This window comes from Glandiceps talaboti, chromosome 5, assembly GCF_964340395.1.
Source record: "Glandiceps talaboti chromosome 5, keGlaTala1.1, whole genome shotgun sequence".
Lineage (NCBI taxonomy): Eukaryota > Metazoa > Hemichordata > Enteropneusta > Spengelidae > Glandiceps > Glandiceps talaboti.
The window spans coordinates 23187612-23210721 of NC_135553.1; the positions used below are offsets into that span (position 1 = coordinate 23187612).

Sequence of the window (23110 nt, forward strand, 5' to 3'; positions counted from 1 at the left end):
TCATTATCACTCCAGGTCAAGTTCATGTTATGAACTGTAATGACTGTGGCAGGGTTAGGTTAACAAGGCTTTGAAGAGAATATCCAAAGAATGTATTGTCATCAAGCCATGCTGAATTGTATGAAACATACAAGTATTTTAATTCCTAACATCTTTACTGTTTGTTTCATACGAGTATTTCTTTATGTTTTACGAGAATATTTTGGAATCATAGCACATTTCATTAATTTGTTGGTAATTATTTATTTCATATATCAGAGGTGACAGAGGCATTCCAGTTACACCAAGAAGCTTCGGCTGAGAAAATCCAAACATTACAAAACAAAGTGATGAACATGAAAGATAAAAAGTTCCACAAAAGAACCCTTCCAGTGGAAGACGGTGACCAAAATCAGCAGAGAAGAGAAAGACTTTATGATGCGCACTTTCAAAGATTGTTTGATGTTGTCAGTAGTAGTAGTAGTAGTAGTAGCAGCAGCAGCAGCAGCAGCAGCAGCAGTAGTAGTAGTAGTAGTGAGGTGTCACTTTCAGATTATAACAGTTCTGATGTTATATATGTGCGTTCCAATTATGAAGGCAATAATAACGATAACAACTCCGATTTGATTGATCTCGATAATTCAGAAAACGACAACCAAGACTCTGAAGTAGTTGATCCATCGCATGGAGGCCTCTCCAGTGATGCGTCTCTCACCAGTCTTAGCGATGTTTCAAATTCTGATCAGGAAAATGGCGATGAAAGTGATTCCTCAAATGAGGGTGGTGTGAGTTGTCATCGGGAAAACGATGATAATATCGCAAGTGATAATTTAGATACTGATTCAGATGATGATCATTCATGGGAACGTGGATCCCGAGATCGGTCCACTGATGTGAGCATAAGTGATGAATTGTCAGAGGAGGATGCTTTAAACCGATCTGAGCAGTTACTTACCTTATTGGATGCCGTTAATGAATACAGATCAAGTGAGACAGATAACTCCTGGACACCAGGCCAAGATAGCGATGATACGAATGAAGGTGATGATGTTGACGTTGATTATGACAATGATGGTGATGGTGATGAAGATGTAGATGTTGATGGTGATGAAGATGTTGATGTTGATGGTGATGAAGATGATGATGATGATGATATTGATAACGATGAAGATGAAGATGAAGATGAGGAAGAAGAAGAAGATGATGATGATGATGATGATGATGAAGAGGAAGAGGAGGATGACAGTGATTATGCCCCACGTAGAAAGAGACGTAGAATCAGCGAATATGAAAGTTCAAGCAACAGACAATGTGCAAGACAGAGGTAATGAAACATGACCATGTGAGACAGGAAAAACGTACTTATACCCAGGGCTTGAAATTAACTTTTTTTTCTTTGGTAGTCCAAGTGGGCTATCAATTTCAGAAAGTGGTAGCCCAAGGATGGTGACCAGTAGTCTTATATTCCTGGACTAAAAACAGAGTTCCTCTCTAGGAAACTTCTGTATCTGTATATCTTCCAACCTCAATTAATTTCAAATCATCGCATTATCATTGGTAGCCTAAGTGGTAACCGGTTGCCCCATGACAAGAATTGATAGTCTGTGGACACAGAACTACTGTTAATTTCGAGCTCTGATACCTAATAACTAAAGTGATACCACTCGGCTTTTAAGTTATTATATGTAAAAGAATGCTTGAAACAATAATGTAGAAAACTAGTTATCACAAATTAAAGATTTCCTTTTCATTCACATGTTCATTTGTGTTCTTTAGACAAAAAAGATACACCAAATAGGGTACACAACTTTCTAAAAATGTACAAAATTTGCCAAAAACTGTCCATGCAGGCAAAAAGTGCATCATCTTGGATAATTTCATCAAATTGTGAACATTGTTCCAATTTCATTTTGTTACTGTCAAGGTCTTAATATTAATGTTTCTTAATATGCGTGAAAAAAAGAAGAAAAAAAACTTATAGAGTGCCATAAATCCAGACAACAGTGAAACCTAGTAAAAAAAAAAGTAAAAAGAATACTGCACTAAAATGCAGGAATTCTTTGTACAAGATCTGAAATAAATTTAGTTGTTGAATTATCGCTTTATTTTGAATACTCAAGTTGACAAACTGTTAAAATGGTGTCTAAAACCACAGAAGTATAAGATGGTCCTTGCATTCATCACTTTTTTCTTCAGATTACTGTTACAAATAAAACTTGAGTCTATTTTGATGAAAACTGGGATAACTTTTGTATGGATGAAAACTGGGATAACTTTTGTATTGATATTTAATGGCATTCTGAAGAGTTTGAATATTATATTTTTGGTGAAATTTATGAATTAAAAAAAATTCAAAATAAAACGTTATATTTAATCATAAATGGATATTTGTTATGTTTAAAATAGAAGTGTTATTACGTGATCTATTCATAGATTGTTTAGCACAAGGTGAGAGTTTCATATATGCAATGGTAACAATTATGTTGTGTTGGGGGGGGGGGGGGGGGGGGGGGGGTTCAGTCCATATCATTGACTTATTCTAACCTAACCCTGACTCCCAAGTTTGGTGGCAAACATATATCTATTCACAGTTTACAACCAGAAACTTTGTTTACTTGCTCTGAAATCATATTTTGTATTAGTTCCAATCGCCGACTGAAATAATTTATCTAGTATATTTCGGCTAAATCACTACACCTTCTTCAACTGTTATTGTATACAATTTCAATGATGTAGACTTGTCACATGACCACAGGAGGGCGTTGTATACTCATGAAGTAAACTCCTTTTGGGGGTTAATTTACTTTTGGTTACACAACTTGTAGTCCAACCAATATTCACGCCAATATAGTTTCTAAGTTACACCAATGATTATACACTATAGTTACATACAGCAATGAGCAGAGGTTCCTTCTTCAGTCTTCAGTCTTCAATCGTCAGTCTCAGAGTGCTGCTATTCGTCGCTGTGATGGTCTGGTCACCCAGATGTTGGGGGCGACATTTATCAATGCAACTGGTTGACCGATTGTATTTTACCATCTCAACGATAAGTGGTTGAGCCATATTTTTGCCGTTGAGCTGAGGTTGCCATATACCAGCTGGCAGCATTCGACAAATACTACACTACTGTTATACTGCATCAACGCTGCATGCATGAAGTCATCGAGATCACCTGTCATGTAACGGACTAGGGAATGGAAATACTGAAGTTATTTGAGTATAGACAACGCCCTCCTGTGGTTACATTTTGTATATGTCAAGTCTACATAATTGAATTGTTTGCAATAACAACTGAAGAAGGCTGAGTAATTTAGCTAAAATATACTATATAAATTAGAACTAATTTGATATAGCTGGTCCACCACACTCGTAGGGTCACCACATTCAATGTGATTTTCAAGGTATCACTAGTATTCGTAAGAATAACGAATTTCAATCAAAACAGGTAAAATCACATACAAGAATTGTTGAAAATCATTGCCATGTGTAGTATAGTTTTAGGGTATTTTTTGACTATTTGGTAAACAGATATTAAGTTTTGTTAACTTCTACATATTATCTATTTACAAATGTATAATATTGCCATGTTTTCAGCATTAAAACATTTATTATTCAACATTTTGGGTTGTGCTGGAATTAATAATTTATAATATTTGTAATATACATGGTTTATTAAAACAAAAAAATGTGACCAAACTGAAATAGTCAAATTACTTGAGTTTACATATCAGTAAAATAAAACACACACTTTTAACTGCTCATAAAACACAAAACAAAACTAACACTTTGATGTAGCTTTTTATAAGAGCTCTGTTCAGGGGTTGCTACAAGAGCGCCACCTATTGTCATTAATTAGTTTTCATAGCTGTCAAGCTTTCTTATAGCACTATCTATACCAGTGATAAAGTTGGGTTTTTTGGATTCAAGGAGGAACAAAAGTTTTATCACAAAAGATATAAAAGGAGGCAAAATATTAGAACAGATATTAATTTTAAACATCAAAATGTTCCCATTTCTTCATATTATGCCACAAGCTATCTTTTCTTTTTGAAACATAAAACTCAATGTGTGTAGCTACTCAAACATTTACATATACTTTAAGAAGATGAAAGAGGAAATAACCTTTGACTTGCAATCGAAGATCTTTTTTCTTATTTTTTTTTTTTTTTTTTTTGAGAGATATGCACAAAATCAGCATATGGCACAAGATGAATTCATAAGCATTTTCACACACCAGGTGGTTTACGAAAAACTACTTTAATAGGCCATTACAAAATAATAGGGTCACCCTAATACATAAACCTACTATGTACCCTTTAAGTATTTGAACTGTTGAGGGCGCTATACCTACATCTTTCTGGTCAGGTTTGCAGTTTGACATATAATCTTCATTCCATGATATTCCTATGGGGGTATAAACTTCCACTGTATCAGAGACACACTGGGGATGTTTTTGAAATGAATTGGAAATACTCTTGACAACAAAACTAATCATAAATTCATATGACCTCTTCGTGGCAACTGAACCTTTCCCCTCTAAAGACCTGATCCTGTTGAAAATGACTTTGGCTTGTAGGCATGAACAATCTGGATAACTGGGTTGAAACGTTACCATTCTACCTCAATATGTTATGTCCACAAATACAAGAAGCCATATTAATCACAAGTTATTTATGCATTTGTTTTTCATGGAAATAAGCGAAAATAAGTCTTTAGCAAAAATTTCCAGGTTTAGATATCATGTGTTTTCTTTCTCCTCCATTCTTGCAATATACACAAATCATAACAGAGAACACACACATTTCAATATAATCATCTGGTATATTTATTAATATTACAAGTATTCTGTAATGATATATTAAGTCCATAGTTTATGGAAACAAAGTCAGAAGTTCAAATAAGGGAATATACAACATGCAGATTTCAACACATATCTTCCAACAGACTTTACTGAAAGCTTCGCTGTTGGTGGTGTTTCTGTTGATCATAAGCTACACTGGAGTTTACACAATGACTAACCCTTCAGTCTAATAACAAACATGGTACTCATCACAAGAACTGAATGAAATGAACTTAGAAGAGTATTGATAACCTTGAATCTATTCATGCTGTTCAGTTCCTACCACATTAATACAGGAAATGCAATGTGGTTTTTTCCTGAATTCAAGGCTATACTTTACACTGCAAATCTTATACAATTAAACAATAAAGACCTATTGGTGTATTTGTATTTTCAAGCCTTTGTGACAAATACCTGGAGAAATATTTGACACATATTACACTGTACTCTCTATATAGTAGGTCTGTACAATATACCATTGAGTAATACTATATTATTCCAGAACATTATACATTCATCAGGCTTGCACAAATGAATACAAAATGGACCTAAAAATAATAACATTCCCTGTTACTGCCTAACATCAACTTCAAAATTCTGAGCACAGACACTGTACATGAAATCAACATATGACCATCTCAGCTGGGTACAAAATGACTCACATATCCCTGACTCATCCAAACATGCATGATATACTACACAAAAGAATAGACTTTCATGTTTGACTTCCAACACACTCAGTATATGATATACACTTTGACTGACAAGGGCAACATCGCATGACCAGGAACTGTGTGTGGAAAATTTTCAATTATGTGTATTTACATAGATCCATAGATCTGACAGTAGAAATGATGTTGACCTTGTGTTTCACTCATGTACCATTACGTTTTCGACACAAAGATAGAAATATTTCAACTCTAGACTAACAATAACAGAAACACAACAAACACTGCAGGATCCTTTGCCCAATCACATTTAACACTGATAAGCATGGCTATTCTTTCACAGTGCAGTTACACATGGACATGATGATTTTCATGCCTTCAATTGTGTATTTTCCAATTGATAATCAACATTACAAACTTGACTACTTCTACATCCCCCCTGTGCACAGCATTTATGTAATTTTCTTTTGCAATGAGAAGTTGTCCAATTGTGAGTAAAAAATGTCATGGTACATGAGTGAAACACCAAACCAACATCATTCTAGTTGTATCAATTACTGAAGTGAGCACACATCAGGCTAAAAACAGCTGTGTCATATGTCTGCCTACATGTACATGCCTGTAATCCAAATTGTTAGAATAGACAACTACTTTACTTCTCTATTCTAGTACTAAACGATTACATACCGAGTTCAGACACTTGATACTCTGAACTTTGAACTCATTGTGCAGTGAACTTGTGACTTTGCTCCATTCATACAGTAAAATGCATTTTAGAAAGAGATCCTCGTCTCTGATGATATACAACAAATATTTCTGCAAAAGTCAATGTAAATGCTTAACAAAACAGGGATCAAAATCGATATTTCCATATATAAAATACACAGACATTTGCAACAATTATCATGTGTCTGTCTGAATCATGACTTGGCTTAAAGCATAAATTAACATACATGGTTCTTGAATACAGCGTACAGAATGGACTTCATGACTGAATTTCAAATGTTCATTTCAGTTAGCCTTCTCAGTGTTTTGAACTTCTAAACTTCACTTCACTTTCGATAATACAGGAGTATGCAGAGAAATATAGGCAGAAAGTTACATATCTATTATGGTAAAAAAAAAAATTGTGTGTCCATTAACATGGCCTCAGAAAATAGGGTTGGTAGGTCGGGGTTTTATTTTATATTGTTTTATCTTTTTAGTTGTTATTATTTTTGAAAAATATTGCTTCGACCCAAAAACAAACAAAATGTCAGTCAGACTACCCCTTCTGTGATAGTTTGATGAAATATGTAGACATCACTGGGAAAAGAAAACAGAGGTGCATGAAGGTCAAGAAGACAAAGAATTTCTTACCTTTTTGTTTTTAATGTTTATAAAAAATGTTTAGGGTCTGAAGCTTAAACTAGAGTCGGTCAGGTTATCGGAAACACACAATTTTTCTAATTTGGCTGGCTATGTCTGCAATTAATTTGCTTAAGTGGCCAGAAGTGGATAGAATTGTATGTAGAATACTTCTTTGATAACCTGCAGTCTTCATCAAATTACTAAATATAATTTCAAGCAGCTTGAACATGGGGTAATGAATATGACCATAGTACCATAAAACTGAATATTGCCTAGTTTTATGTTATATAACATATGAATACAAACAATGATAACACTGTATCACAACACATTAATAGTTCATGTACATGAAACAATACTTTGAAATACATTATTTTTACTGTCAATTAATGTGTATGTCTATTTAACAATGCAATAAACATTGCACAAAAAGCACACGACTAAAACACAATATGAATCACAACAAAGAACACCAACATGAACATGTAAACCAATTTGGTTTTTGGAGAAATTGGATTCCATCATAGGCAGTGGTGCTTCTCCATTGTGGGTGATTCCACTGACACTGTTGACAGTGAAGTATTATGCAGAAGCTTATCTGTGGGCTTGATTCTCTATCTCATAGTCTAGAAGCTATCTGTGGGTTTGATTCTCTCTCCAGAACAGAGAGATTGAAGAGGATCGAATGTATGGATAGCTTCTAGACTATACATATACTACACACTGAAATACAAACATAACTACATTGTACAATACACATAATTTGCATGTCTATAATTTGATAGTTTTCATGTTACTAGTATTCCGATTTTGATTCAAGTGAGAGATTTATCAGTCACAAAACATTAAGTACATAATATATAGGTTGGGGACAGGGATAATTTTTACAATAAAGAAGAGAGAAAAAAATGGTCCAGTTTATTTGTTACTGTCTCCACAGAATGTCTTGATACAGGATACTAATGCATACACACACGCACGCACATCTTTCATTGTTTCACAATGATATCGTTTACAATACTTCCTACGAACCAAAACATATTTAGGCCTTCATTCTCAGACTCCTATATATATAAAGAAACTATTTATCCATTTGTATTTGTTGCCTGCACATCACTGGCCAGCCTATCAAAACAACTCAAAGACACTTTTACCACTTCTGAAATCTGACTGAAATCTGAATAACATTATAATGTTCAAGGAGTCTGAGTTCATAATTCTGAGTGAAAAGTTTGACTTAAAAAAAAAAGATTTCTAACTGTTCAGAAAACAAACCCAAAATGTTGAAATTGTCTGCAGTCAGGTCTGTACAACATCAATGAAAATCAAATTTGTTTTTCACAATTGTTTGAATTGGTGAGTAGAAATTTTCATTCATAAACCTAGACTTTGCAAACAAGTACATGTAGCTGCAGATAACCATTTCTACTTCAGTGTCCTATAAATAGTTCTGTCAAAACACTATTTTTTGTTTTCTTTTTGTTTAGGCACCATCACTTAAATTCTTTGTTTGCCATCCGTGTGTGGGTAGGTTTGTTGGCAGATTCAGAAATACAATCAAATTTCATTTTGCTCAAAATTTCCACCGAGGGCCTTATATCAGACTACTACAAATGGAAAGACGGTACACAATTTTTCAGTATAATTACAACACATTTCTAAATAGATGTTTAAGACAATCAAACTTTGGATTTTGACATTTGTATTTCACCAGTGTGGTAGATTAAAGTACAAACAGAAAATGAACGAACAGAAAAGTGAATTTTACATGACATGCTAGCATTGTGGGGTTTTTTTGTGTTTGTTTTTTTCCTGTCTGCCTGGTAGGTTTTGGGGAAATTCAAGGACGGCAAACAAAGTATTCAATTGATGGTGTCTTTAATACTCTGTTTTTAGTTTATCTGTATGTGGCACTTTTCAGTCACAAAGCACCTTTCTTTTCTTTTTTTTTATACATCACAACAAAATTACTGTTTTAAAATGCAAAACTTGTTTGTGTACATCTGACTGTGACAGTAGATTTAGTTTGGACATGTTTATTCTTGAATATCAGTCTTTTTAACAATTGGACGAATCAGAAATATGAGAATTATTGTCCTATTTGCGACAGAGGTATTTTCCAACATTAACAATTATTGCACGTATAATATTCAAATTTCTTGCAAGTGACAATTTAAACAAAAACACTGTCATAACAATTTTGTATCTGCAGTATGAACAGACTTTTCAAGGCATTACGAATAGTAATGAATCTTAGTTTGATATTTAAATTACTTTGGCATCGTTCCAATGAATATTTTAATTGTACCTTCAATGGTTTGGCAGAGTGCCAACAATACTGAATATACAGCTTGTGATAACCTATAAACCTGGTATAACTGGAGGCAAAAAACGGTTTATAAATGAGACTAGTTATATATTTTGGGGTAGTATAAGCTCATGTTGTAAATCTGAATAATACCACCGCCTATACTCACTTCCAAGATTAACTTATACTTTGCACACATTGACAGCCATTAGTTTGTGAAATCTGAATGCTTCAATGTATCATCGCAAGTTTGATCAGTTGCATTTCAAACACAAAAAAAAAATTGAGCAAAAACCCCAATACAATTTAAATGCTTAAATAGTTTGAAGATTTTAAATGCTTTAAATGGCCTGCATATTTCTTGTACCGACAGATACACAGCAAAGTGTACGCGGCCTATACAAATTCCCTAATGCTAGATACAGATAGACACAGATGTTGCTTTTGTCATCTACGATTTGTCCGATGAAGAGCTCTCTTCTAATTTAATGTGACTAGGAGTAGATAGTAGCATACGCATACTAGATGTACTGCTGTAGCTACCACTACTCTCACGATTACTATCACTACTACTCATTGGTGTACCAGGCAATTCAACATCAACACACAGGCCTTGTCTGGATGCCTCCATCAGGGAACTATTTTCATCTTGAGGTTTTTCATCATAAACAATACCAGCACCAGGATTTGTAGATAAGGAATCGGTGTCATCGCATCCATCTGTAAGGTCAAGCAAAACATAAAAGTGTTCACTGAAAATGAAGAGAAACTAAGTTTCTTTTATGTACCATGGACCCAAGAACTGATGGTTCATTCAGTAATAATATTCCATGGGTGCCAAGATCAGAAAAACGTGACTGGTGAACTATATATGCAAAGCATAAAACCTTGTCACCCCATATGATGTCATCTTTACCTAAACTCAGTTTCTATCAGTTTAATAGTTCTAATATGCAAAATAAATGGCTTGCTGCACATGCATTATCTGGGGAGGGGAGAAGGGGGACGCCAAAAAAGCTGCAGAAAGGCCAAAGACAAAATAGATTTTTAAGTAACCACATTTAACGTAACTGAAATTTGTTAAAATGCATTGCCCAACTGCAAACAACTAAAATCCAAAGTTATGATCTGAAAGTATGAAAGAGACATTCTGAACAACTTCCTTTTTTTAGACTTTGATTGCAAAAATTATGAACAGTGACTTGTTATACATGAATATTCCAATTTGTAGAACAACTGATCAAAGGTTGTGTTTGTTCACAGCATTAACTGGGTGTCTATTTTGTTTTCTAGTATACTTGATTATTTGGTACACAAACATTCATGACAGGGTTACAAAAACTGTGGGCTCATCAAATAAATTTATGGAAATTACTTCCCAATATTTTGATAAACACAAATATTGACATGCATGTAAATCATTATTTTGAGAATTGCTGTTAAAAATTCTGGTGTCGTACAATATGTCTCTTAATACTGCCAGGTAAGTTGACACACCCACCATTATTAGACATCCATTACACATACACATGTACTTACAGTGTACCAACAATGAGAATGGCTATACATCATTACATGTATTTCTTGTTTCTTTATATTAAAGGACAAATCATTCTGTTGAAACACACAGTATATAGAATGAATCAGTTGAATCTGTTACTCAGATGGACATCGATAATACCGCATAACTAGGAAATTTCGAGATCATTGTCATTTTTTTTTTTTTTTTTTTTTTTGAAAATTACAAATTAAGCTTTGCTATCTGACAAGTAAGTCTATTTTTAGGGACAAAAAATTATGTAAAGTTAACAAAGTAATGTGAAAGTATAACCATTCTCATACATATATATGATCTAGAAAAATGATGGACATGTCCAGTCCTGTAGCATAAAACAGAACTTTCTTGATGATGACTCATGCATATCAACTGGACAGTATTAAACAAACACACACCCAAATGCTACTAGAGACATCTTTCACAAAAAACACACAAGCCATACATTATTTAACTATATTCAAATTTAAGAATGCTTACAATAATTAAAATCAAACCATTTTCCTTTACAAATTACAAATCTGTTTATGTCGGGGGAAAAGCTACAAATGAGTAAACCCCAAAAAACAGTGCAAAAGCCCTGGGGCTTCTCGCAATACATCAATTATCTACTCTTGTACACACTCCTCATAATTGTTTTCTTGTACAGGAAATACATCCGAGTTTAGATTATTCAAATTAAGTTTAACCAAATAGACATCAGAATATCTGCATAGCATACAAAACTGAAGCAGAAACCACAGCTACATTCAGATCATGGACTTCTTAATAATCAGATTGGAAGGTGTTCGTTGGTAATATGACATCATCATGTCTCCAATGTTGCAGTCAGTAATATTTTAAACCAGACTGGAAAGTGTTAGTTGGTAATATGACATCATCATTCCTCCAGTGATGCAGCCGTAATATTTTTAATCAGACTGGAAAGTGTTAGTTGGTAATATGATTTCATCATTCCTCCAATGTTGAAGTCATAATATTATACTAGAAGGTGGTACATGTAGTTGGAAATATGACTATATCTTTTCTCCAGTGTGTTGTCATCATGTAGTAAGACTTCCATTGACTGACAGATGTCAATAAACACTATATCATAACACACAAATGACATCTTCATCACAAAATTCATGAGCATAATACATAATAAATTCACCTTGTCCTATTGTGTGTGGCGAGTTTATAGTGCCAAATTACTTTGTTCCAGTCATGTTGATAATAATTCAATTTTCACAACTTTGTGTATACATTTCCTTACTTCTATGTCTGTCAGTTCAATGGAATATTAATATAGAATGTTTGGGTTCTATGAAAACCTACTTCACCATGATATATCTTAGCACAGCAACTTGGCTATCTGACTTGACATACATGCTCATCAAGTGAATGATATACTCAAGCCAAATAGCAAAGTGTCTGGGCTGGCTACATCTTCAATTTACAAGAACCTATATTTATGAAATCCAAACTAAGTTTAATTAATAATGTTGTCTTGTCCTTATGAAAAACAAAGACCAGGGGTGAACAAATCATTTGTGAACTGGTGGTCCCCGGACCAGTGCCTTAAAAAATCCAGTGGTCCTGCTGAAAGAATTAATGGTACAAGGTAAAATTTGTGCAGGTCCGTCCAAAAAAATCGCTAGTCCCGGACCCAGGACTAGTGGTTTTGTTCACCCCTGAAGACTTAATTTCACTTGTGTAACAACAGATGGGTGTCCAATCAAGGAACATAATCCTGGATGTGCCATACATTTTCAACTAATGGCAATGGCTCACATACCCTTTGTTCTGGCAGATTTTGAATTGTTAATCAAAGTGAGAAACCAGGAAAGATTTTGACATATTAAGAGCTGTCCTCATGGTCTTGTAAGTGGTAGGACATATCTGGATGTACCAGGTCAAAGTGTTGACAAGGTATCAGAGAAGGAATGACTGTGCAGACTCTTGGGGGGGGGTGTCTTTATTCTGAGCAGGAAGTGTACAGTACAGACATCATAAAACTCTTTCTTGTAAGTGGAGTTGATTACAGACAATTCTACCTGACAAAACTGTTATTTTAAATATCTACAGTACAATCAGAACTCACTAGTTATCATAAACACATATACACATAATTGAAAGTTTCATGATATCATAGATTTACATCTGTCTTCAATGTGTTCACATGTCTTTGAAGAATTCAATTCAGTCTCCCTTCATTGACTAAGAAGTCTAATTTGTTATTAGAATGCTGCATGCGAGTACTAAACAGTGTCCATCAATGACTACATGTAAGTTAATATATTGTATATTAATGGTTTAGGGTAAGGTAATATATAGTGGTCTTGTTTAGAATTTTCCTTGAAGTTCTTGTGTGTGCGTGTGTGTGTGTGTGTGTGTGTGTGTGTGTGTGTGTGTGTGTGTGTGTGTGCGTGTGTGTGCGTGTCTGTGTGTGTCTGTGTGTGTGTGTCTGTCTGTCTGTCTGGGTGGCTGGCTGGCTGAGACTGCATATATATACATGTATATATTCTCTCAGTGTCTCACAATATGCATGTTTTACTGAATTGTCATTATTTTACATTTACTTGGCCCAAAGAGCAATTAGTGTAATAATTAACTCCAAGTGAATGTAAACTAATACAAATCAGCACAGCTAGTGAACTGTGAGAAAATCTAGTGTATGCTGTATTACATATACATATATACAACATTCCAGATCAGTCTACTGCAAATGTGATCTTCCTGGTCAAGCGAGGAAAATAGATGTCAAAAACCTAGCGCTGACTAAGTCATCAATTTCTTCTTCATTGTGGTATACCACCTTTTCAGACACACAGAACAGTCTGTTTTGCACCTAACTATGTAATAGTATCTGTTTTAGTCGGCAGTATATTAGATGTACTTTAGTGTTTTTGACAACTTGTGAATACTGGATGCATTCGAGTTACAAGCCTTGACACTTCTCAATATACCAAAAGGTATACAGTGACTATACACGACTTTCTTTCACAGTGTGTTGGCGGCACTGAATTGTCATTATTTGACATATACTTGGCCCAAATAGCTGTAGCTATGAGTCCACAAAAATGTCTCTGTAATTCAATTTTATGATGCAGGCTTTATGTCTACATAAAATTTACTGTTCTTTGAGCCAATTACATGAATAATGGGAATAATTGAGCAGAGACAACAGACCATGAGATAATCTAGGTATGCACAGTCACATTCCTTCTGTATCATGAGGACACCCCCCCCCCCCCCCCATAAGATCACTTTCATCTATATGCATCAGAATCAATAATACACTTTACAGAAATATGTTGAATTGACCAACTTCTCACATATGATCTACAGCATATCATCTATAAGGTTTATGAAAAACGCAGGAAGAGTACGGAATCCTGTTACATTCGCATATGATGCCTGCGATATAATCAAATGTTTGTCACAAGTCATGGCAAGGCATTGTTAGCAACATCTGTGATTGTTTATCAAAATCATGTGACACAACTATTTCGAAAAGGTCTGTTAGTTAGCAAGTCATGGCTTCTGCAGATGTCAGTTAAAATCTTTATTTCAAATAGGAAATAAAAAGATTGTAAATGCCATCCATTGAAGTCGTGTCTTGCCAACTAACAGAAACATTTATGATTTTACATTCCTCAAGACAGGCTTGTACTACTCGTCATCATTTCGTAGTTGGACTGAACCTTGCTTAATAACAAAACCTAATTTGAAAGCCTTTATTCCTAATATCAATAAACAGTGGTCATGCCTTCATGTAAAACAACACTCTTCACAAGTTAATGATATGATCCTCCCCCCCCCCCCCCGCCCACCCACTTTTGAAGTTCAATCACACCTCATTCTAGCAGTGAGACCTATCTAAAAAGAATACCACTGACCAAAACTGTTGTTCCCTTCAATATACCACCAAGTGTCTGTTTAGTGATGTACATGTAGTGGTTTTGATAGAGAGCTTACTGAAGTTGTCTATAGAGACTTGAGAAATTGTTGAGAACAGCTTATGTTCAGTTTAGACAGGTTTTACTGCAAGATTGACAGGAGGAGAAGTGGTGTTGCTGTAAGGTGATTAACTTAGAACCAATGATATGCAACTCATCTCCAGATATGGCATATTCTGAAGACTTGTACAGCTCAACTAAGATTGATGTGATGTCCATTCATTAAATGATGTGTATGCAAATGACCTTTCCAATATCAAGCAACCCCCTCTAGGATACAATTGAGTTGTTACACAAATTACTGCAAGTTTCCGGGGTTTTCCTAAGGTATTAGCCATACATTAAAGGTAGTTTACCTTGTTAGAGGCTACAGTTTTCCAGTAAAATACTAAATAATGCATAACTAGAAACACATCAAAGTTCTAAATTTGCTATCATCTCAATTCAGGTTTTATCCAATGGTAAAAAAAAACAAAAAACAAAAAACGCCAGTATTGAAAACATTCTCTTATTGACATAACTTTCAGATTACATGCCATTCAGATATTTTTCGAGTTTGATCTTTGTATCCTTGCCTTATTGTCACTTTCACAACAAAACAACTCCTGTAATTTGAATAGAAATTGGTAAACAAAGCAAACTGATTAATAAGTTGTCAGCACACTGTAATCAAAAACCACAATGTCTCTGAACAGCTATCAGTCTATCATTAAAACCAAAACAAAATCAAGCCATTTGCTTGGCTACATCACTAGAGGGCATACTTGTCTGGAAAGGTCTTTTGGCAGTCAATTTACAAAAGGCATAAAAATAAAATATAAAAATGTTTGATTTTTTATATATAAATGTAAAAAGAATATTACTATTAAAAGATGACAGCACAATGTACACATGTATTACGTTCAGTTGAAATTATTTACCATGGTTTACAGAAATAAAGAAAAGGCAAATGTAAATGACACCAGCGAAAATAAAAGATAGAAGAACGGATGAAGGACAAGAAATAAAGGAAGATAAAATGACATCTCTTTTCCTCAGACGTACCATGTTATATGCAGTTCCAAGTCAGGTAAGCTAGCATATGGTAAGGAATCCGTGTCGGCTGCATATGTAAAAAGAATCACAGAATATTTGCTTTGTCTCTCCTTCTCTTTTAACTTTCTAGTCTTCACGTTGAAAGCTACATTTTATAAACCAGTGGTGCATAGAAAGCATACGATGGAATCCCAGTTCCTATTCCTGTCGTAATTATGATCGGTATTTTGATAATGCTAGCACTGTGGATGAAAGATGCTGTGCATGTCTAACATGACTATAGCGATGGATTGGTTGTCTACCGTCACTATGATTTCTAGCTATTCACTGCCTAATGAAAGGATCCCCATTCTAATGCCAAGCTTTGCTTCGATATCAAACTACATTCTGATCTCTGCTGAAGCAATGGATGCTGGGGGGTCAAGCAAAGCTCTTGAGTTACAAATATCATTTTCACCAAAGAGGAACCAAATGTGCTAATTCCCTGTTCTAAAGGTAATACTTTGATATATTTTTTATTGTAGAGACTTATCAATGTAAAGCAGGGCCCCCTACCCTTCAAACAAAAATTTTACACAGTTGAATTTTATCTACATTAAAAAAAAAATTTCAACAAGTTGATGATACATGAAGTAAATTTAATTGAAAACTAATTTTTGTATCATGATTATAATTTTGTCTAATCTTATGTCTGTCTTACATCTTAAAGACTTTGATCTCCTTAACAACTGCAGTTAATGTTCAATTAAATTCAGTTTTAGAGCTGAAGGATACCTTGCGAATTCACATTTAATAAAAAGTTGGATGTTTAATGCAATAAACTATGGTTTCATTCACTTTAATATCAGTACAGGGTTGGCATCATATCAAACACAGGTGGAAGTCACGTATGAGACTTGCTAGGCAACTGCCATGAGATAAACGATGTTAAAGGACCTTACAATTAGAATAACAATAATGAGATAAGCTGTTGCCAATACATACGTTTAATGGAAGATTCCTACCAAATCTCTTACATCACTTCCATCAAGGTTCTGATCAATGCTAATGCCATACTGATAAGTGAAGTGAATGAAACCAACACATTTTAACATTCAAGTTTTTACTAAACAGAGTGAATTCACAAGGCATCCTTAAACTTCAAACTTTTCTATTCCTAAGCCTGATTTGATCTCCAATAAATGATTGTGTTCCTACAAGTATATATAGCACAGTGTGGATTAAAGTATTACTATTAAGGAGAGGGCTTGTGGACGTTCCAAAATTGAGTTGAAAGATGACACTATCTGAGAAAACACTATCTGATAAACCACAATACAACTGTTTACTGGTGATGAGGATGAACAAGAAATATCTCAAGATATCCTCCACAGTTTCTTCACATATGTTAGTCTCATTCCTTGCTACATATACAGGTGCAGTGATACAAACCTACACCTGTACTGTCTGCACCCAAATGCAAGGCTTTTTATACAGATGTATGTGACAACCCTTAGCATGTTTGCAGCCCAGCTGATCTACAATAACAGCAGTGAAGGAGTGAAATGAATCACATCAAAAAACACAAAAACAATCTAAACAACTATTATAGGCAACCTTATTTCCCCTTACATTTATTTCAGCTCACACCAATACTGGCCGACATCATCAAACACCCATCTTTCCCAATACAATGTAAAAGGAGAGGGCAGCACAGCTGCAAACATATTTCTTCATATTTGCTTATATTCTATTTTTTTTTTCATTTTGATTTCAGTTTTGAATTCTGTGAGTATGGAAAATAGTTTAAACTTCTTGAAACTATGTGGATAACCATAAAACACAAAATTGTTGCTAATGCAATGAGCAAATTTCATGTAAAATGAAGTTCCGTCAAAGTGTGGAAAATGTACAATATTTCTATGACCAGTCCTAGTAAATTGTGTTCTTACACTGTATTGGGAACTTTTCAAGTCTACTACTAATGCTTGACATTAATCTTAGTTTTTGTCCCAAGAAATGCAAGCTAAGCAGCCAATGGATGTTTGATTCATTAGCATACCACCTACTTATTCTTTGACCTGTGACATGGAGAATGTTTGTTTGTTCATTTATGTTCTCACCTCTACTGTAAACATCTTCCTCGTATGGCATTTCATCATCGTCCTCAGCATCATCTGGGTCCAACACATCGTCAAAACGATCATCACCTTTCCCCAGTTTCACCGGCATGTCATTTTTATCCGATACAGGTGATCGGACGTTACTTTTCACGTCACCATTAACACAATTCTTCTCGGAAAAAAGGGTCACCGGTGTGACTTCAGTAACAGGCTTTCTGGGTGCCCCCTTAATGAGGCTCTCATCAGAGTTCCTACACGATGGACAGTCTGACACGTCTTCTGATAGAGGTTCCGGTGTGGTCTCAGACCTAGTGTTTGACAACGGGGAGATCACAGGGGAACTGTACGGTGGTGATGTTGGTGTTGGGAGTGATAACTTTCTAGGTTTCTCCTTTTTGCTTGTAGCCTTTTAACAAAAAGAAACAAGCTGTTACGATGATTCATACATACCAACACATCAAATACTTCTGAGAAGTGAAGGGATTAGTGCAATTCATACCAATGATTCATGGTATTTAAAGAATGCATAAAAACAATATAAAATATTGCATTTAATAAAAAGTGATACTTGATGAGGTTGGATGTGCCTCAAGAACCAGTTTCCTTGAAATCACAGTCATTCAAAAACTCCCCAAACTTTGCCATATGAAAGGTTACTCCTGGTCCTTTGGAAATAAAACAAGAAATTTGGGTTTCATCATCTTGTTTTCAAGGAAATATACAATCTACAATTTTCCTGTACAGTAAATACACTATTTGGCAGCTATACTGCATTGGATTCTAAAATTGCTTAATTTTCATGACCTTTATTTAAAAAACTTGAGACCCCTGAGATCTTGTTTCTTGATTTAACTGAGTTTCTTGAACAAAGTAACAGCAACATTTGAATATTTTTATTTCCAAGGTGTACACTACATTTTTGATAAAACATTCCGCTTTGTCACTATTCGTCTACCAACTCATAGTGACAACACACTGAGGTCTCAAGTATTTTCTGGTTGAATGAACACAAATATTGGAGAACAACATAATTATACCAGCACAAGTTATATCAAAGAAATATCGGGGACTATATTGCCAATTTTGATTTATACTTCAAACACAGCAGAACCAGTGATGCAGTCACGCTTTGTTGTGACACAGACGCACATTTTCGTGGTGTATAACAACCAGGTATAAATTCCATATTTTTTTGTTCAACTTGGCTAGTGCATGGTATAATAAAGGTCTATGCTTACATTCGTTGTCACTGGTTTCTCAACTGGTACAGGTAAAATCAAGGGATTACTAGTGTGATTCTGAAGTCTTGGCTGAATGTCCTTTCTTGAAAGGACCTCGTTTTCTTCTTTACATTCTTCAGCTTCTTCTAAGACAGCCGAACCTCTGAGAGAGTTGCTCCCGAGTGAACTCCCTCCATGTGATGGTTTTCTAACAATCATAGACACAACACACAAAGTCAGTCAAATGGAATTTCAAATGATACTATTTGATTCTTGACTATGTATGCATAACAAACTTTGTCACAGTGAACATTCTACCTTAAATTACAACAGATTTCACTTTACCTCCATGCTAATTTTAGTTCAAGAACAAGTCTCACTACACAATGGACTCTTCACTACACCAAACCTTTCTCGTGCCCAACTTCCATCAAAAGAGGCTGCACGGTAATCAATATCATAGCATCACAAGATAAATTCTTTATATATCATCACATTGGATATACACCTCATTCATCTACATTCAACATGCTGAACTTTCTCAATATATAAAAGTAACTTTTCCTCCAAGTCATCGAAAAATGTTTGACCGCCACTAGAGAAGTAGACAACCTACCTTCTACCTCTCCTGGTCCTCCCTTCATTAGCTATATCACCTCTGACAGCTCTTTGACCTCCTGGAAACAATACAAAAGTCTCAGTAGTAACAAATCAGAAGTCAAAGTGTTGACGTCCAAGGGTAGTCAAATTTTTTAAATTACTGCAAACCTCACTATTTTGTTCACTATCTGCCCATTCTACATTAACTTACTTGTTCACTATTCAACCTAACATACCTAATTACTGTGTGTTTGATATTAAGAGGCTTAAGATATAGCGTGCCAAGTCTTCAACATGAATCACATTGCATGATATGGTAGCATGGAAGGTGAAGTTTCTACATTTTAATTTTTCTTTGGTTTAACTATACCTTAGAACTTTACATACGAGGTGTGCATCCACAAGGTAATATACTCACCCTCTGCAGCAAGAGTTGGAGGTTGGGGTGGTACTGGCTGGGGGCCATTCAGTGCTTCTCCTAGAGGTATTGCTTCATATCCTGGAGGCAAATTCTCTTGACTAACCTAGTAACATTTGTATGAACAGAATTATCAGTTAAGGTTGAAAATTATGTATACACACAATTATACACCCACACACATACACATATAGACACACACACAATCACCGACATATATTTATTTACAAGCATGTGTGTACAATTACACACACAGCTAGGGAACAGAGACACAAAGAATACACTGACAAACTGACAAAGACAGAGACAGACAGACAGACAGACAGACAGACACACACACAGACACACACACACACAGACACACACACACACAGACACACACACACACACACACACATACACACACACACACACACACACACGTCAACCCTTGTACTTACAGCAAATTGCAAGTTAACAAATATCCCAAATACCAAAGTCATAAAAACTTAGACACAGTTATCAGTGATTTTGTCAATATTTTGTACATCAATGCGATGACATGATGAATTTCAAACATTTCATTCCAAACTACACAATGTGACAAAAGATTTTCTGGTAACACACACATAACAGAATGCACACTGACTTTCAAGCCATTTGTGCATATTCAATACTAAATATATGCAATAGCCATTTGGGTTAGCAAAGGTTTGAATGTCTTGTCTCATGCCTTCCATTATTCTGTAACAGACAAATGGTCTTTTTAAAAGCCCAGCTTTTCTATGCTTTAGTTCTATTGAGTCACTGGTACCATTTTAATCAGGCAAGGGTCAGAAAAAGTTGTCTCGCTAGTCTAGTCTGAATAGAGCATACTTTTTAATGCTATGCTTTTATCTTCTCAGGTTTTTGTTGAGTCATTGGACAAAACTTAAAAGAAGTAAACTACCAGCAGGGCAAACTGGGGCAATCTGACACAAAGGGTATGACCTTTGTAAATGGCACCCTCTTTAAGTTGACCCTGGCCTCATTTAGTTTGTCTATCAAACTCTTATTTGATGGTACGGTACTTGAATGACATGAATACATCATTTTCTTGTGCATGTCTAGCCACACAGCACAACTAGTGTTTTTCTAATAATCACTACTATTGACCCGTACACAGGTTTGTCAAGATACCTGGGGTGGGCTGAACAAAGGTCACTGAAATCGGTCAAACAAAGACTTCCTTATACCACGGTTTATATACAGCTACAGGTTTTTTTCTTCAAAATAGAACATAACTATTTTTCCCCAAACAAAACTTCAATTGCTCATGATACATGCGTACACTCAAACTCTTACACATTCAGAGAGATACATAAGTTTGTGAGAGTTCTGATTGCACACACATTCACATATAGTTTGATAAAATCTATTTAGAAGAGTTCTGCACACGCATGCATCATTTGCTAATAGTTATGCAAACAAGTGGTTTCATAAATATGACTACATACATACATACATACATACATACATACATACATACATACATACATACACACACATACATACATACATACATACATACATACATACATAAATACAAAATGTACATACATACATATATACATACATATACATACATACATAGTACGTATGTACGTACGTACGTAAATACATACATACATACATATGCACACACGCACGCACGCACGCACGCACGCACGCACGCACGCACGCGCACACACACACACACACACACACACACACACACACACACACTTTGCACTCACTTGAATACATCATTAAATGGCTTAAATACAATATACAACAATTACATGAATTCCAATCTTTGATTTTTAATATCAACCTACAGCTAACACTTACCCCATTGTCTTCAGTATCTGGTGTGGGAGTTGTAGAGCTCTTTTTCCTCAATGCTCTAATCTGCAACAGTGCTCTGAATGCTGTGTAGTCAACATCAATTTGTTACTGTCAAAGGTATGCTTTTATTAGAAAAATCTAATAGGTAAAATGTGCTAGAATTCCTTGCATCTCATACCTGGGTTCCCATCCAAATTACGGGGCAAGATATAACTTCACAGATCTATGCTAGATTTACTATATTCACTACTCTATTACCAGGGTTCAAGAACCTTGGCAAACATTCTGATTTACATTACAGTTTATAATAGGAAAAATAGACATCGAGAAACAGCAAGTTGGACATATTCCAAATTCTACAATGTAAATGAACTCTCAAACATTTTTTCCTCTTGTTTTTCCTGTCATAACTTTTTGTGAACATGATAAACAGGTGACATGGATTGAGTATTCATACATTTCCTTTACATGACCTTTGACCCATGAATCACATCCTTCACATGCACACACAAGCAAGATGTCTATGGAACAATGAACTGAATAGCCCTATTTTTAGCTGTGATCTAGCATCAATGCATTATGTCAAACAGTAGAAGAATACTTACGAGCTCTACAAATAGGACAACAGCTTGACTGGTATCTAAGTGAATCGGCTGAAAGAAAAGATGATGATAGAACTGGTGATAACGTACCCTTCACTGGAGTATCAACTAGGAATAAATTTCCCTGGTTGTATTCTGCCTACATTTCCATTCCACTGCTTCATGTATATATCCTGTATATTGTATGTTCCTAATAACTAACATTTAGTCCATAAATGATGAATCAATCGTTTGCAAAAAACGGTAAAATCTTCTCTCTTTTTTCAAACTAACAGTATACATGGACATCGGGTTGGTTTCTTGCATACATTTTACAAGCTATGATTTAGAAGTTTCATGTTGTCTATTCTTATCTAAACTACATCAAAACAGAACTGAACATATAAAGAAATCATCTACAACCACTAAATCTCCAAAAACCTACACACTAATGAATGTAGGAGTTCTATAACTTGACAGGACCATCTTACGTAAGAGTGGGCCCAGTAGTAGCATCACAGATAATATATAGTTTTTGATAAACACAACTTAATCAAAAAGTCACAGTAGAGTTCATGGTGCTTAATTTCCAAAGTGTAATGATGTACATTTCATAATGATGACGAATATTGCTTCGGGCTATGATACCATATGGTCTCCTACTTGAG

At 35.0% G+C, this 23110-nt stretch overlaps 1 protein-coding gene across 3 annotated transcripts in view; it reads right to left on the minus strand.

Annotated features, from left to right (window-relative positions):
• Positions 1-4780: 4780 nt before the first annotated feature.
• The window catches only part of LOC144435883 (putative E3 ubiquitin-protein ligase MGRN1), a 29242-nt gene continuing 10912 nt past the window's right edge, over positions 4781-23110 (minus strand). Inside the window, exons 9-16 of one of the 3 annotated variants that reach the window (XM_078124523.1) lie at positions 22467-22514; positions 21865-21944; positions 20017-20122; positions 19615-19675; positions 19017-19206; positions 17779-18184; positions 15686-15743; positions 9729-9865 (exon numbers count right to left, since the gene is read on the minus strand). In XM_078124523.1, the coding sequence (XP_077980649.1) occupies position 9865; positions 15686-15743; positions 17779-18184; positions 19017-19206; positions 19615-19675; positions 20017-20122; positions 21865-21944; positions 22467-22514 (950 nt within the window). In that variant the 3' untranslated portion in view covers positions 9729-9864. Of the gene's footprint in view, positions 9866-15685; positions 15744-17778; positions 18185-19016; positions 19207-19614; positions 19676-20016; positions 20123-21864; positions 21945-22466; positions 22515-23110 lie in introns of all 3 variants that reach the window. The other 2 variants (XM_078124522.1, XM_078124521.1) reach the window with 2 other exon arrangements.